This window comes from Rhododendron vialii, chromosome 2a (genome assembly GCF_030253575.1).
Source record: "Rhododendron vialii isolate Sample 1 chromosome 2a, ASM3025357v1".
NCBI lineage: Eukaryota > Viridiplantae > Streptophyta > Magnoliopsida > Ericales > Ericaceae > Rhododendron > Rhododendron vialii.
In genome coordinates, this window is record NC_080558.1 from 38,305,862 (window position 1) to 38,321,814 (window position 15,953).

Below are 15,953 nucleotides of genomic sequence, written 5' to 3' on the forward strand. Positions count from 1 at the left end.
ATTACGTGTGTTGAGTGATTTATTGATTTTGAAAATTTGTGTAAAACTTGAATATTATTTGCATCTCGAATTGTCCTGCACATATTCCAAAGTTTAATTTGTTCCTACCCATTTTTTTAACATGTCCTCATTTTGCTCATTGTTCTACAAATATCTTTAGTTGTATTCCAAATATGTTGTGCCGTGCCTTCAGGCACAGGCATTCGCTAGTACACAATAATTTGGGATAGGCAGAGTATTTGGAATCGAAAATCCTATAGGAACTGTCGAGAAGTGCGCCTATGGTGCACCGATCAACCTGTACGGGCCAACTTTTAGTTCCTGCATAAATTATCTGAATTTTTTTTTACATTGAAATATTTTTTTTGCGAATAACCCTTACTTGATCCAGTTTACTAATTTTTCATTTAGAATTCAGGATCAAGTATTTTGATTGAAATTTTGGTACATTGGATCAAACACTTTTAGTAATCAGGCCACTTGAACAAATATTTTAAAATCAATGAACAGTTTAGATTATTTATGTTGAACCCAAAATTGGCCCGCGGGCAGATCTTTGCACCATCGATGCACTTCTTGTCGGTTCCTATAGATGAGTTCATTTGGAGTACAGAATAGATATGGTTACGATCTGTATCCACGTGTACATCCTTTATGACCCGTTTCAGGTCTCACGAAGATGATTCAATGCACTCACATAATTCAAAATATATTGTTGTAGGTCCCTTAAAAAAATCAGCTCAACCGAATATTGGTAATGCGGTTTATAAAACATCCAATTTTGATTTAGAGTTTAGGCTTGAATTCTGGGATGTTAACACCTTTATTGATATCTGATTGAGTTGATTTTTTTAAGGGACTTAGGATAAAAATATTTTTTACACAATGAAGGTCCAATCATTTTTTTGGGACCCAAGATGAGTCCCTATATGTACTCGTAGTAGTGTTGTTTGGAATGAGCCCTACTAAGTTTGATCAAGCCTCTATATTCGAATGAAATGATTGTTTAGAATGTCTATTAAAAATATATTCACACAAATTTGAACAGATCCGACCATTTTATATGGTACCTCGAGGTGTGTCTCACATTTTGATGTACCCGTTGTTTTTTTATTCGATTTACATGTAGCTTAGGAGATAGAAGATTGTTCGAAATTCAGAAGAACTACCCTTACTCAATAGGGGAGCCCATTTCCTTGAAAGGCAGCGGGAAAAAGCCCAAAAAATAGAGATTAAATTCTTTTCGGATGAGGTAGAAACTCCATAGTTCTTGCCACCCATTGTGGGCTCACGGTAGTAATTTGAATTGTTCATCTTCCAGGGCCCGCAAAATTATATGTACACATGAAAAATCAGCTTAATCAGACATCAATTGCTATATCAAAAATTAAATTACCTGGTCTACAAAATGAGAACTTAAAATTATACATATTTGTTAAGAAGCTACAAAATTTCATTGAGTTATGTTAGTTCATCAAAAACGAAGTTTGATTTTTTTTTTTTATAAAATATTTTTTTAAGTTCACGTTTTGCGAAGCGGACAATCTTTTTAAGACGGATGAAATATGTAAAAGTGAAAAATCATCAATTGATATTAATCCGTAATGAAATATCGGGGCAGTTTCGGGGACACCTAAAAAAAATCTAAAAAAATATCCCAAAATTTTCGATCGAATTTCGATGATCTGAGTTACTCAATATAATCAAAACATGATTTTAATGGTACACACGAGAAGTCAGCAAAAAAAATGACCAGAAAGGACTTCATCCGAACAGTTTTTTATTGAATGCTTCATTAAAAAACTGCTCAAATCAAGTCATTCCCGATTTTTTTGCCGATTTCTCGCAAGTACCTCTTAAAATCACATTTTGAACACATTGAGCGGTTCGAATCATCAAAATTTGATTAGAAACTATGAGATTGAAATTTAAGATTTTTTTTAGATGTTTTATAAGGTTTCCTCGGAACCGCCCGATGAAACCGAACATGGGAAATGGGAGAAGACACTTGGGATAACAATTTTTTGTCTTTTATTTGCAATTTTTTTTGGTAGTTAAAATGTTAGGAAATCTAAATGTGAGCCAATATTATAACCGGAAGTGGGATTGAATTCGTGCACCCATCAAAAGAGATTTTTTATTTTATTTTTGATCTACCATCAAAAGAGATGTTCCATTAGAATAATATTTGTGCGTACCTAACATTGTTCATTTTTGAAACCAAAATACTAGCCATCCTCCAACTTGAAAGGCTGATTTTCGCAGAGATTTTGGTTAATATTTTCACTGAACTTTATTCAAAATATATGATATGGCCACGACAATTTTACAATATTTATCATGAATTTTGATAAATTTAAAACTAAAAATTTATGAACAAGAAAAAGATAGTTTACATATCTATTGACTTTTTTGCAGAATTGTTGTACTTTTAAAATTTTGCATATTTCCGTATCTAGTGATATTTTACCATAATTTATGTCGGTAGACACTTCACAAACTTTTATAATTCTTAGTTGTTATGATTTATGCGTTTCTATCCTTATATCAATACCAAAATTTATAATTTTCTTTCGTGTTTTGATAGATTTAATATTTAGAATTTTATCGGTAGATTTAATATTTACAATTTGTCTTAAAATCTATGGCGATCGTCATGTAAACTCAATGGGATCACCAATTTAATTGGACGATCTTAGTCGTCCATTAGAAGGCTTGATGTGTTTATCATCTTTTTATAAAATCAAATTGATCGAAAATTGATACACATCCAAACAAATCAAGTTGGGCAAATTATCAAATTACCCCCGAGGTTTCAGCAAATTATAGATTCTCCCTCACGTTTGAAAAATTACAAATTATCTCTTGTCGCCAAACAAATTTAATCCATGTCGTGATGTAGCTGCTTGAAAATCCGACAAAATCTGTCTGACATCATCAAATGTTAATTACTACATCCGTTCTACAATGACAGTCCCACTTTCTCTCTCTTATCTCTTTTCAAATCAAAAAATTAACTACTTCCGTGTATAATTTTTTAAATTTTTTCGCACCGTATTAAAGATCTCAATTAGTATTTTTATTTTGGTGCGAAAAAATTCAAAAAATTATACACGGAAGTAGTTGATTTTTTGATTTAAAAAATGACATAACTTTTTATGGTGGACTTTCAATATGGAATAGAGGGAGTACATTAGACCACACTGTCCATTTGTAGTTTGTGAAAGGTGCAAATGTGTGAAAATAGTCTTTCACTGGCTACAAAAGACAATTTGGTTGATTGTGAATTTGTAATTAGGATTTGATGACGCGTTCTTCTTTGGATATAGGTTCTTACAAAAAGACAAAGACAGACAGAAGCGGTAGTAGCAATAACTAATTTTCTTACGGGATAGTTCGTTATGTTTGTCGAATTTCTTAAGGGCTACATTGCGACAAGGGAATAATATGTTGTGCGACAGTGGGCTCATGATCAATTTTGACAAGAGAGAATCTTTTTAACGGAAGAGTCATAAATAGTTGTTTACGGAGCCAATCACGATCATCCAAAAGTGTTTTGGATGATCCAGATGTTAATCTAGAAAAATAAATAAAAAATTCAAAAAAATTTTATTAAAATTCGGACCGTTCAAAACACTTTTGAACGGTCGCGATTGGGTGCGGCCGTAAAAAATTCGTTTATGACAGAGCCATAAATAAGTCCTCTCTTTTGACTATTCATTTTTGTTCCGGCAAATATAATTCGATTGTCGATATTTGATGAATAGAAAGACAACAATTCAACAAACCCATAGAATCATAGAAGAATCTTGGTTGAGAGATTGCCACATAAAACTTTTAATTCGATTGAGAGATTGCCACATAAAAGTTTTAAAAACGTGATATTGCATTACAGGTAGATTCATAGAAGAATCTTGGTTCACAGGTGTTTTGCCCAAAAAAGCTCCAAGTGCGAGGGCGATATGCCCAAATCTGATCTGCAACTAGTATAAAAATCTCTCTCTGCCCAACTTATAAATGCACTTCCATTAATCTCCCCCAAAGGCACACATTTCTCACAAGTCCCCTCCTAAACCCTGCACGGAGGGAGAGAGAGAAGGAGAGGCCTTGCCTTGAGAAACAGAAACCAAATCCTTTCCTTAACCTTCACGCCGCCATTACACCTCTCTCTCTCTCTCTCTCTCTCTCTCTCTCTCACACACCTTTCACTTCTCATAAAAACCTCTGTTCATCTCACAGTTCCACTTCAATAACCCTGCATTCCAAAGCATTTAAAAAAGTCTCAGAACTCACTGCGATTCGCTGCCTCCATTGACCCTACCCACTACCCCATTTTCTTCCCCCTTTAAATTCCCACTACATGCTTCACATACTCTCTCGAGAAAAAACACAAGGGGAAATTTAAATAAAAAACCAGTCTTTCAGAGGGAAGAAACAGAGGAAATGTCATTAATAAACAGCCCGCCCTTATCTTCTTCTCTTTCCGTTTCTTTGTACTAGTTTTCTTGGGCTTTCTTGCGCATTTTGTCTCGTAAATCAAACAAAGAAAAAGAAACAGAGCATTACAGAGTGAAAAAAAAAAACAGGGGAAAGGCATCAAGAAACAGGATTTTCCTTCTTCGGATTTTCTCTTCTTGGAGGTTTTTCCACATGGGTTTCTGGAAAAATCAAGTGGGTGATCAACCAAAATGCCTGAAAATCGAAGGGCCAATCATAGTCGGCGCAGGGCCGTCCGGACTAGCAGTCTCTGCTTGCCTCAAGGAAAACGGTGTACCCTCTCTGATTCTCGAGAGAAGCAATTGCTTAGCTTCATTGTGGCAACAGAGGAGCTACAATCGCCTGAAGCTCCACCTCCCCAAACAATTCTGCGAGCTCCCTCTGTTTGGTTTCCCAGAAATTTACCCAAAATACCCAACAAAGCACCAGTTCATCTCCTACCTGGAGTCGTACGCTGAGCACTTCAACATTCAGCCATTGTTCAACCAAGGTGTGGAAAAGGCAGAGTACGATCACAGTGCGGGGATATGGAGGGTCAGGACTCAGGACTGTGAGTACGTTTGCCGGTGGCTGATCGTCGCCACGGGCGAAAACGCCGAACCGTTCACGCCGGAGATCGCCGGGATCGAGAGGTTTGATGGGGCCGTGGTGCATACGAGCGGGTACAAGTCTGGTTCTGATTTTAAAAACCAGAGGGTTTTGGTTGTTGGGTGTGGGAATTCTGGCATGGAGGTCAGTTTGGACCTCTGCAGGAACAATGCAAGCCCTCATATGGTTGTTAGAAACACTGTAAGTTCTTTCATCTTTGAATTTAATCTCTTTTTTTTTTTCTGGGTTTGGAAGAAAAATATAAAATCTTTTGGCATTTGAAACCATATTTCTCCCCCAAAGGGCGATTTTAGTAATAACCGAATAGAATACTTGGTCTAAGGGTCAAGTTGGTAATTTTTTTTGTTCAAAATTTCTGTTTTAAACAACTCCTTTCATGTGTTTGTTATTCATGTTCTAATCATTACATGCATATATTTCTTGGGTTATTTCTTTTTCTTTTATTTAATTTTGATCTATCCATATTTGATCACTCTAATTTTGAAAGTCCATTGCCTTTTATTTTGTCCCACTTTCAAAAATAATTTTTTTTGTTTCTTGGTTTGCTAAATGAAAATTTGACATTTGAGCATTTGGAAGGTATCTTTCTACCTTCTTCATTTGGTGGAGGGTAGAAAAATATCTTATACTCTATATATAAAAAGTTAATTTTTTGAGGGGTCAGGGGTGTAATGATTGCCTTTTGTAGAAATTTCTTGGAAATACTTGTATATTAAAAGGCCAACTCTGTATTTTCAGGTTCATATTCTGCCTAGGGAGATGTTTGGCTTCTCAACTTTTGGAATAGCAATGGCCCTTCTCAAATGGCTACCTCTGAGATTGGTAGACAAGCTTCTGTTGCTGGCAGCCAACTTCACCTTAGGCAACACAGACAGTTTAGGCCTCCGGCGTCCGAAAACCGGCCCAATTGAGCTCAAAAACGCCACCGGAAAAACCCCGGTGCTCGACGTCGGAGCAATTTCACAGATTAAATCTGGTAAAATCACGGTAATTAGCAAACCAAACACACCTTACATGGTATCTATCACATGTTCTTTGCTATTTGTCATAATCTTTTGCACAATCTTTAGCATTTCTTAATTTTCTTTTATTGGAATTTTCTAGGTTATGGAAGGTGTGAGGGAGATAACAAGACACGGGGCCAAGTTTATCGATGGGCAAGAAAAAGAGTTTGATTCTATAATCTTAGCAACTGGGTACAAGAGCAATGTTCCTTGTTGGCTTAAGGTATTTGTTTTAATCCCTTTTTCCAAGAAGCAATTCTACGTAGATAGATTTATATGCATACATTACACATATCTATGTTCGAAGCCGTTTGATACATGTTGCAGTTTTAGTTGTAGTTCGATACACAAGAGGGGCGTATTAGATTCGATCCTAACCGTCCGTACTGAGATGAACGGCCGTAACGGCCGCTCTGCACCTGCTCGGCAGCATCTCTGGGTCTGCAAATTGGATCCACGTACATTTACAAAATAATCTGTGCATGTGCATGCACACCTATTTTTTCTTTTATTTAATTACGAACATTGGCGGATGCAAGATTTGTACAAAACGGGGCCGAATCACATGAACTTTTACATTGAGAACAAAAACTATATTCTATAATATAAATAGTACTAATTGCATAGTATAATTTTATACCCACGAGACGAGATTGTCTACATATTCATAATTGCATAGTATAATTTTATACCCACGAGACGAGATTGTCTACATATTCATAATTGCATATAATTTTATACCCATGACCCAAAAATTGTCAATAACTTGAAATTTTAGGGGGTTTTTTTTTTCAAACATAGATAGAAATTTTATCAATTTTTTATTTTCCACTCAAGAGACTTGCAGGGACCGATTCTATAGAACTTTTTCAAATTAACTTGAATATATAGTATAGTTAGTGGGATAATTGGGGGTGTGCCGGGCCCCCGCTTGCACCTCCTCTGTCTGCCCCTGGTTGCGAAAATAATCTGTACACAGCATTTTTTTCCATTTAAATAAATTTAGTTTTTTCTGCTCTATTAATGACCGGCAATCTCATGTCTCTTTCTGTCGTACATTTTCAGAACACTACAAAACGTTTCGTTTCCCTCATTCAAAAGAGAAAATCTGATGGCATTTGTTTGGACTATTCCCTGTTACTGGAATTACTTTTTGGAAACATTTGAATTTTTTTTGTTCGGATCTATGATGATACGTAGCTTTCATGATATATTCTATCTTCCGAGGATACATATGTTATCGTGCATGTGTATTCCTATTGGTTTCTCTATACCCCCAACAAGTGTGCAATGCCCGCCTAAGGGTTAGTTCGGTTGGTTGGTGAGTTTTGCTTTCCATGTGATTGACCAGAGTGAGTTCGTTCGGTTGGTTGGTGAGTTTTGCTTTCCATGTGATTGATCAGAGTTCGATTATGGGGTCATGCCGCTAGAAAGTAATTATTGTGAATTTTCTACTCCCGGCGTGAATAACCTACCTCTGACCGGACCGGAGAGAGGATTAGCTAGCCCGGGCACTTGAAAAAAAACAAGTAAAAAAACAAGTGTGCGATGAGAGTATCGTAAGATTCAAATTTGAAGTGTATCACATATTAGACAAGTGAAACGGTTGGATTTAAGTACTACTAGTGAGGGTTTGAGAAACAGACAAGCTAATGTTGGACAATATGTTTTATTTAGATCACATCAGCTTGGTGTTGCCTTGTGAGGGAGTATGTTGCGATGAGAACAAATTCTAGATTCAACTCTTCTGCAACGGCGCACGGTTTAGACGAAGAACACTAGAACACACTCACATTCATGTGGGCGCCCAAATGGATGTTAGCGTTTGAGCAAATGTTCGTGTTTCATAAATAGATACTAAATGTGTTTGTACTGGTACTGTAAGATCCTTCACATCGGTTTCCGAATTTTGATACGATTCCGTTTTTTGAATTTAGATCAATTATGTTTTTCTGATTCTTCTCATTAGAAATGTTCTATTTGCTTTTTTTTTTTAGAGGGAAACAAACTTCAAACTTATGTGTACTAAATTCTTGTTGAAATTATGAAATTGCAGGGTAGTGATTTCTTCACAGAGGATGGGCTGCCCAAAACACCCTTTCCAAACAGTTGGAAAGGGGAGAAAGGATTGTATACGGTTGGGTTCACAAGAAGAGGCCTCCTTGGCACTGCATCAGATTCCCTTAACGTTGCCGGAGACATTGCTGAACAATGGAAGACAATCAAGGGCTCCAACATAATTTGGAATTCCCATATTGTCCTCCAAGTATAGCCAATCAGAAAAAAGACGTCACAAAAGGGAAAAAAAGAAAAGAGAAGAAAGTTGATTTGAGGGGTATAAGGGGGTTTCATGGTCACCAAGCAGAACCTTTTCATTTTTATTTTACCTTTGTTTCCATAATGTTTTTGTCCAAGTTGTAAATATTGCCAATTTTGCTTGGGGGGTTTGCTTAGTATGTATGGTTTTTAGCTTTGTATCATACAATTTTCCAACAGCATATGAAGTTCCAACTTCATGATGGTTTGCAACCTTTGTCACATAATCAGGATGAATTACGCTCGCTGTTTCAATTCTCATTCTCTGTTTGTGCATATTTTCAATGTTCGTTCTTGCAAGTTTTAGTAGTTTCGGATGTTTTTGAAAAATGTTTTTACGCTCTCATTTCTGTTCTCGCACGTACATTGTATAACTTAGTTCGCAACATTAATGAATCAATTTAGAAATCGAGTTGTCCTAAGCTAATTAATCTAATCATTCACTACTTGGGCACTTTAAAGGTTAGAGTAAAGTCGAGAAACTGTTAGTGTAATGAATCAATTTAGAAATCGAGTTGTCCTAAGCTAATTAATCTAATCATTCACTACTTGGGCACTTTAAAGGTTAGAGTAAAGTCGAGAAACTGTTAGTGCAATTGGCTGTCTCCTTTAGTTCCTTCGTGGAGGCCTCGGTTTGAGCATCACGAGGGGCGGGATTTAGGAGGCCAGGGTTATGGATAACATCTAGACCTTCCTGTGCTAATTCTATCACCCACTGACCTCCGTTAATGCATACAATATTGGCAAAAAAAAGAAAGTTGGAGTAAAGTCTTGTATGAATTGTGCAATAAAAGTGTTTTTTTTCCAAAGACATAAAAAAAATTACTCCGTTCATTGAATCAAGCAATTATCTGATTGAGCTGAGTTTTTTAAGGTTACTCGAAAAAATATTTTAAAATTACTAAATGGTTTTTATCCGAAAGCAGGCTCCGCACACCAATTTGATACTTGGTCGGTACACTTTCTGTTAGGGCTGTCCATGGGCCCAATTGTATCAGATTCCTATGAATCCAATCCTAATCTGTATCTCACGATTTTTAGAAAATGCAATCCAATCCTAATCTAAGAGCCTCACGGTTCAGTCCCGATTTTATTTATGGATTTTCTTCCACAAAAATAAAATAATGCTACTGCCAGCTAAAAATGCAAAGTGCAACTAATAAGTGTTTGCAGCCTTACTGGTTTCACGGTTTAGATAACATTACAGCGAGTAATATGTTCCTGTCCAGAATCCTTACAAGCAACTAAAGCAACGCAGCAACCAAATATTATCACATTAATGTAAAATTGTTTAAAAAACTCATAACAATAGTAATTATTTATAAATATTACACACATATATTTTTATTTTTTTTAAATATCTCATGGTCCGGTTCGGTTAATCCACGGTTTTGAAATGAAAATCCAATCCTAATGTGTATCTCATGATTTTTTAATTTTCAAATCCGTGTCCGGATCATTAATTCACGAACAAAATTCAAAAGGCACGAATCAGTTTGGTCTGAATCGGTTTCCTGATTTTCGATTTTTCTTGAACAGCCCCACTTTCTGTCGGTACTCGTAGACGGGTTTGTGGCTAACCAGTGTTCTTGCCATGAGGTCTCAATCATGCAATCTCAGATTATGATAATAATTTGGTCGAATATTTCCTCTCACGTGACGAGAGTCTCAACCTAGAAGAGTCAATACTTAAAAAGGTAATTTTCCCAATACGAGAGGCCAGTTTTATATGCAAACGGAGGTGAACTTGGGAAATTATTCAATACTCCCGGAATACATGGGATTCACATGTTATGCGAAAAGATAGAGTATACTTTTGGAGTACTAAATAATCCTAACGTGTTTTAGACGGTCTAAATTTAGAGAGAGAACAAGAGGAGAGAGAGTGATCGGGTGAGGGGAAAGAGAAAAAATAAATCTAGACCGTTCAAAATATTTTGGACAACTGAGATTGGCAACGGGGCATCGCCACGTCATATCCGCTTGACATCCAAACATTTCTTGTACTTGGGAAAGAAGTTCAACTAGTCTAGAGATGGCAAAATTTATTTGTAGTACTACTAGTAACTGGAGAACACCATAAGTAAGGGTACGAAATTGTACTGTAAACACGCCAAGCATTACGCGTTGGGTAGCTTTCGTCATTTACATTATCAGTTAATACCGTTATTTAATACTCCTACTACTACCAATTTGGTCATTGGATACTTGGATCCTCTGCTATCAACAACCATGCTACAACCACGACCAAATTACACACCCAAATAACAACAAGAACAAAAACTAGCTTCTTTCTCAATAAATAAATAAAAAACCATGAGTACACCATTTGGTGTAAAGCAAATATACATCAGATTGTATGGGATACATCTCGAGGTTCCACACAAGTCATCGGAATCGTTTACTTTGTTTGAAATATGTTTTTCAAATGTATCTGAAAGAAATTAACTTATTCAGTTATTGGTAAGAGCTTGATCGATTTTCGCAATTTCGTTCCTGTGAAAATCGATCAAGCCTTCATTGATATTCAAATGAGCTGATTTTATTTTTTATTTTTGATCCGCGAGCTGATTTTATTGAAGACCCTTTTTTAAACAAAATTAAACGGTTCCAAACATTTGTGCGGGATTTGAAGATGGATCATATACAATCAGGTATATATATTTTGTGTACACCAAATCGTTTTCGACACTGCTGTTCGTTTGGGGTTTTTTTTGGGCCAAAATTTGAGCCGGATTGATATTCATAGTTGTTCGCACACCAAATCGTGCACGACACATATTGCGTCGTTGTTGAACCTTTGGTCCAAGTTCGAATCTTGTTGCCAACCTTTTTACAATACCAACATAAAAATAAAGTACCCAGGTGGCAAGCGTATTGAATTCAATACCCAAAATGTTTTTTTTTTCCTCCTAATTAATCACATGTTTGAGTCAGTTTATACGAATCTGGATTGATCCTGGAAAATCATAAATCCACCGTTCACTAGTGGGGGCTCACTTGAAGTCGGAGCAAATACTACGTATAGACTGACCTCAAAGAAACTGATAAAACCTGAGAGACATAAGCTTTGAGTTGGAAAAATTTGACAAAGCTATTTATACAAAAGGGTAGTTCCTCTACTTTTCTTCTCCTAAAATTCCCCTTCCTATAATTGTATGTTTATGTTTCCGTATTTTATTTTTTTCTAATTAAACTCAATTTATATATAATTCAATTTTATTCTAATCATTTTGAGAATTTTTTTTTTTCTAATTATGTCTCTTTATATTTGCTTACCAAAACATATATGGTCCCCATATTACAATCCCTAGGACCCCAAAATGTTTAAAAAAGTCTAAGTACACAACAATTCAAACATATAACACTTACAACATCTTACATATATGTATCATAACTTTTGATTATCTAAGCTACCCTTTTGTATAAATAGCTTTGTTAATTTGGTTGCGCTTTTCCGATTTGTCTTGACAAAACAAATCAATAATTCACAAAAAATAGACGCAAAACTAACAAATGCGAAAAAATTGAATAAGGACAAAACAAGATAAAATCCCAAAAAACTTAGTAGGCCATTAGTTATATTACTCGGTTTTTTTTTTTTTTTTGGCATACGAAGTAGTTAGTGATTATCACAAGTGATGACCTCTTCCCCATCAAGTCGAACCTTCAAACTCTCACTACAAAAGGGGAGCTACACGATTGCTTGATCAGCTAGGCCCAAGAGTCATCAGTCGTATTAATTTTTATTAGTGCAATATGACCAATTAATTTTTATAGGTGAATGAGAAATAAAAAAAACTTGGACGGATTTACATTCTATTAAAAGTCCATCTTTACGACCCTGCTTGTCGACCTGCTCCGAGCAGGAAAATATTGAAAACATTGGCACTTCATTTATGACGTATATTTTGTATTTATGACATACACGTTTCTCTCTCTTCTCTCTCTCTCTCTCTCTCATCACGTTGTTGAGAGTTGAGACAACAGAAAGTCTACACTTCCCGACCCATTTTCCTGATCGAAATCCCGACGCCCCGTCGGGCCCATTCCGGCCACCGGACGGCTGATTCGAGCCGTCCAAAAATTCTAAAAAAAAATGGAGTATTTGGATCGGCCACCTAAACAAGTCGGATGCCGTTGATTCTCGCGTAGGTCCACTCGGATTTTTTTTTTTAGAATTTTTGGACGGCTCGAATCAAACGTCCGGTGGCCGGAGTGGGCCCGGCGGGACGTCGGGATTCCGATCGGGATTCCCCGGCAGGGAACTGTAGCTTTAAATCCACACCAGATTGACAACTGCCAACCGACACCCGATAACTTCCCAATCAATTGCTGATGCAAGCATGCATGAGTAATTAATATGAGTATAGCAAGGGGTGGGATTCTCACCATTTATTATCCCACACAGTTCACATTTTTCCTGACAATACTAACATACTTTTGCCGGTGGTGGCAGAGCCGGAATTTTGTTTTAAACTAACTATGCACCATATAAGTGGGGCAAATTCAAAGGCATCAACCACCATACTAAGCAGTAGCGGAGCCAGTATTTTGGCTTGAGAGGGGCAACATATATAAAAGAAGTATTTCTGTGCAAAAATGTACTCAATATATGGCGTACCTTTGCGGTATATCAATATATCGGATAGTGGACATATTCCTTTTGCATTATTGTCGACAATCGCAATGCACATGTGTGATTATTTTTTACTATGAAAGAATTTAAGAAAATTTTACCTGACAATGTAAAAATAACTTTAATTTTTGGCTAAATCACATCAAAATTATTCATAATTTTAGAGATTGCTATATTAATTATATTAATAATAACCATATTACATGCAATGTTAGTTAAAAATATTTTAAATGTCAAGAGGGGCTGGGGCCACCCGGTCCCCGGGCCCCTACATACCATCACTAGTGATCCCGAGCACTCACGCTTCTTGTAAGAATCGAAACCTCACTTCCTATGTGAAAGAAGTGAGGACGTGTCATTAGATTACAAGCCTCTTGGCCTCATGGCTTGCCGGTAAGAGTATACTTGAATGATCCACACTTGTCAGACACCTCGGTTGTTCCATAGAGTTGCAGGGGAGGGTCCATTTCCATATAACAGTACCCCACAAAGCTCCACGTCTCCGTATCAATATGTCTACATCACACCTTATGCTGCCGCCATAAACCAATATAATTTGGCAAATTTTTAGGCCAAATCTTGGGTGGTACTTGTTGACTTAATTTTGTTTTGTTTTGTTTTGTTTTCGGCGTTTTATTTATGTTTTTAATTTTTTTGGATTTGCATTATATTTTGGGGATTAATGATCATCAGTATTGACGAGAGGAGTTTAAAAAGAAAAAAAAATTGTAACTAAAAGCAAAAAAATATTCACTAAAAACGAAAAAAGTAACAAACAACTGTCTATTTTGTCTGAAGTGTCGTCTTAGATAAGCTTTTTTCAACATTGGTCCATATTTTTGTACTTTTCCGATTTGTCTCAAATGATTAACCCTAAAAATTATGACAAAAAATTAAACAAAGAGTTAAGAAAAGTAAAAAATACCTAAATAAATTCGGACAAACAAGTTTAAAAAACGCAACCCATTATTTATTGATATAAAAATCAGAAAATGTCAGTTTTGGTGTCAAATTTGACGTGAAATGTGCTATTGCCATTTCTTTCATACAATACAACCCGTTTGATATGCATTAAAAATGAGGTACTATTACTTTATTTAAGTAGTCTTGGTTTGAGATTATATCCAAATACTCACAAAACTGGTGCAATAACCTCACTGCAATGCTGTGGGGAGTTAAAAAATAAAACTTTAACAACGATATTTGTACATCGTCAAAAAGAATTAAGTTTTTTTTTTTACACCAAGGGGCGAAAAAGTCCAAAGATGGAAGTAATTATTCCATCCTCTTGAGGCACTTGACGTGATGCTCCAACTATCGACCAAATAAATTTTTTTTTTTTGCTAAGCACAAAAATTTTCTCATTCAAAGGAGACTAAAGGCATTCTGACCGAAAAACGCCACCCAAAACCCGAAGCAACCAAGAAGGCAAGATGCCAACCATCGAAAAGGAAAATAAACCGCCCACATTAAAAACCCAAAACACAGAATCCAAATTAATTTTTGTGGTTAGCTTGGTCATTGATGGAAGGGGATACGAAGGAAGGAGTCAGGTCCAGTCCATTTTTTTTTTTTTGGTCTAGTCCAGTTTTGGTCTTTTGTGGAAGGGTTGGCCCACAACAACGATCAGAATCGTTCAATTCTTAGGACTTGTCGAGCATGTCATCCACACAAAAAATTGTCTTGATCGAACATCAATAGTACATGAACAAAATATATCTGCACAAGAAAAAAAAAAGGGCTATTATTAGTATAAACTTAATTTTTGTCATCATATCTTTCTCGTACAAATCTGTTTCGTTCACGTATTTATTGATGTTCGATTAAGCTAATTTTTTTGTGTGGACGACATACTCGACAAGCTTTACAAAATGAACAATGCGATCGATGTTGGGCCCACAACGGCCTAAAACTGGACCGGACTAGACCATATAAAAAATGGATTAGGAGATGCTGCCAAGCAGAGGTGCTTGGTAGCGGTGCCGAGTGGCTGATTCGGCCGTTCAGGGCCGGCCTAATGGAAGGCCCAAGAGGCCGCCGCCTTGGGCCTCTTAGGCAAAAAATGGGGCACCCCCTCGTAGATAAGTATATATATATTTTGTGTGCAATTATAATACAAACTCTTTTGGTGATTCAATGATTTAGTATTTGCTCTTTCATATAAGATGCCTAAGTTCAAATTCTGGTAGGATACTTTTTTGTAGTGTCTTTTTGCCAAAAAAAAATTCTTCCATCACACAAATTGAGGCTACTTTGAGAAAATTATTGCAATTGCACAAGCTATTAAGGCCAAAATATTTACCATGTTAAATAGTATGAATGAAAATTATACATAGAAAAGTATTTTTGTTTATTATTTTTAAATAAAAAAATTTATGTAGGGCACTATCCCACCACTTGGCCTAGGGCATCTAAATACCTTGGGCTGCTCTGCGGCCGTTTATTTCGTCACGGATCTAATTTGAGCGCATAAAAATCTGAACTTTTTATTGCTCAAATTTTAATCCGAACAGTTGATTGCCGAAATAAACGGCTAAATCAGATCGTGGTAAGAGAGGGTGCTTGACAGCATCGCTAGATTTAGAGTGGACCTTTTTTTTTTTTTTCGATAAACAAAAACGCCCACAGGGCATTTAGAGTGGACCTGACTCCTACGAAGGAATGCAAACATCACACGCTTCCAAGCACGCGGTACGGTAATTCTCACGTCACCCTTAATTTCTACCCCACCTAGGCCCCTAGCAAGCTAGTTCTACCACTGCAGAGTGCAGAGGCACTGACCATTTTCCTGAGCGAGACCCAGACGGCAGATTGCATGGTTTATTATGAACCCTCTCTCTCTCTCTCTCTCTCTCTCTCTCTCTATGAACCCTCTCTCTCTCTCCTCT

General features: G+C 36.5%; 1 protein-coding gene across 1 annotated transcript; it reads left to right on the forward strand.

Moving 5' to 3' along the window:
• The first annotated feature begins 4,019 nt into the window (after positions 1 to 4,019).
• Positions 4,020 to 8,687, forward strand: LOC131315597 (probable indole-3-pyruvate monooxygenase YUCCA4). The gene is made up of 4 exons (XM_058344758.1): positions 4,020 to 5,286; positions 5,845 to 6,093; positions 6,211 to 6,333; positions 8,167 to 8,687. The coding sequence occupies exons 1-4, from the start codon at positions 4,651 to 4,653 to the stop codon at positions 8,380 to 8,382; spliced, it is 1,224 nt and encodes a 407-aa protein (XP_058200741.1). The 5' UTR covers positions 4,020 to 4,650; the 3' UTR covers positions 8,383 to 8,687.
• Positions 8,688 to 15,953: the final 7,266 nt, after the last annotated feature.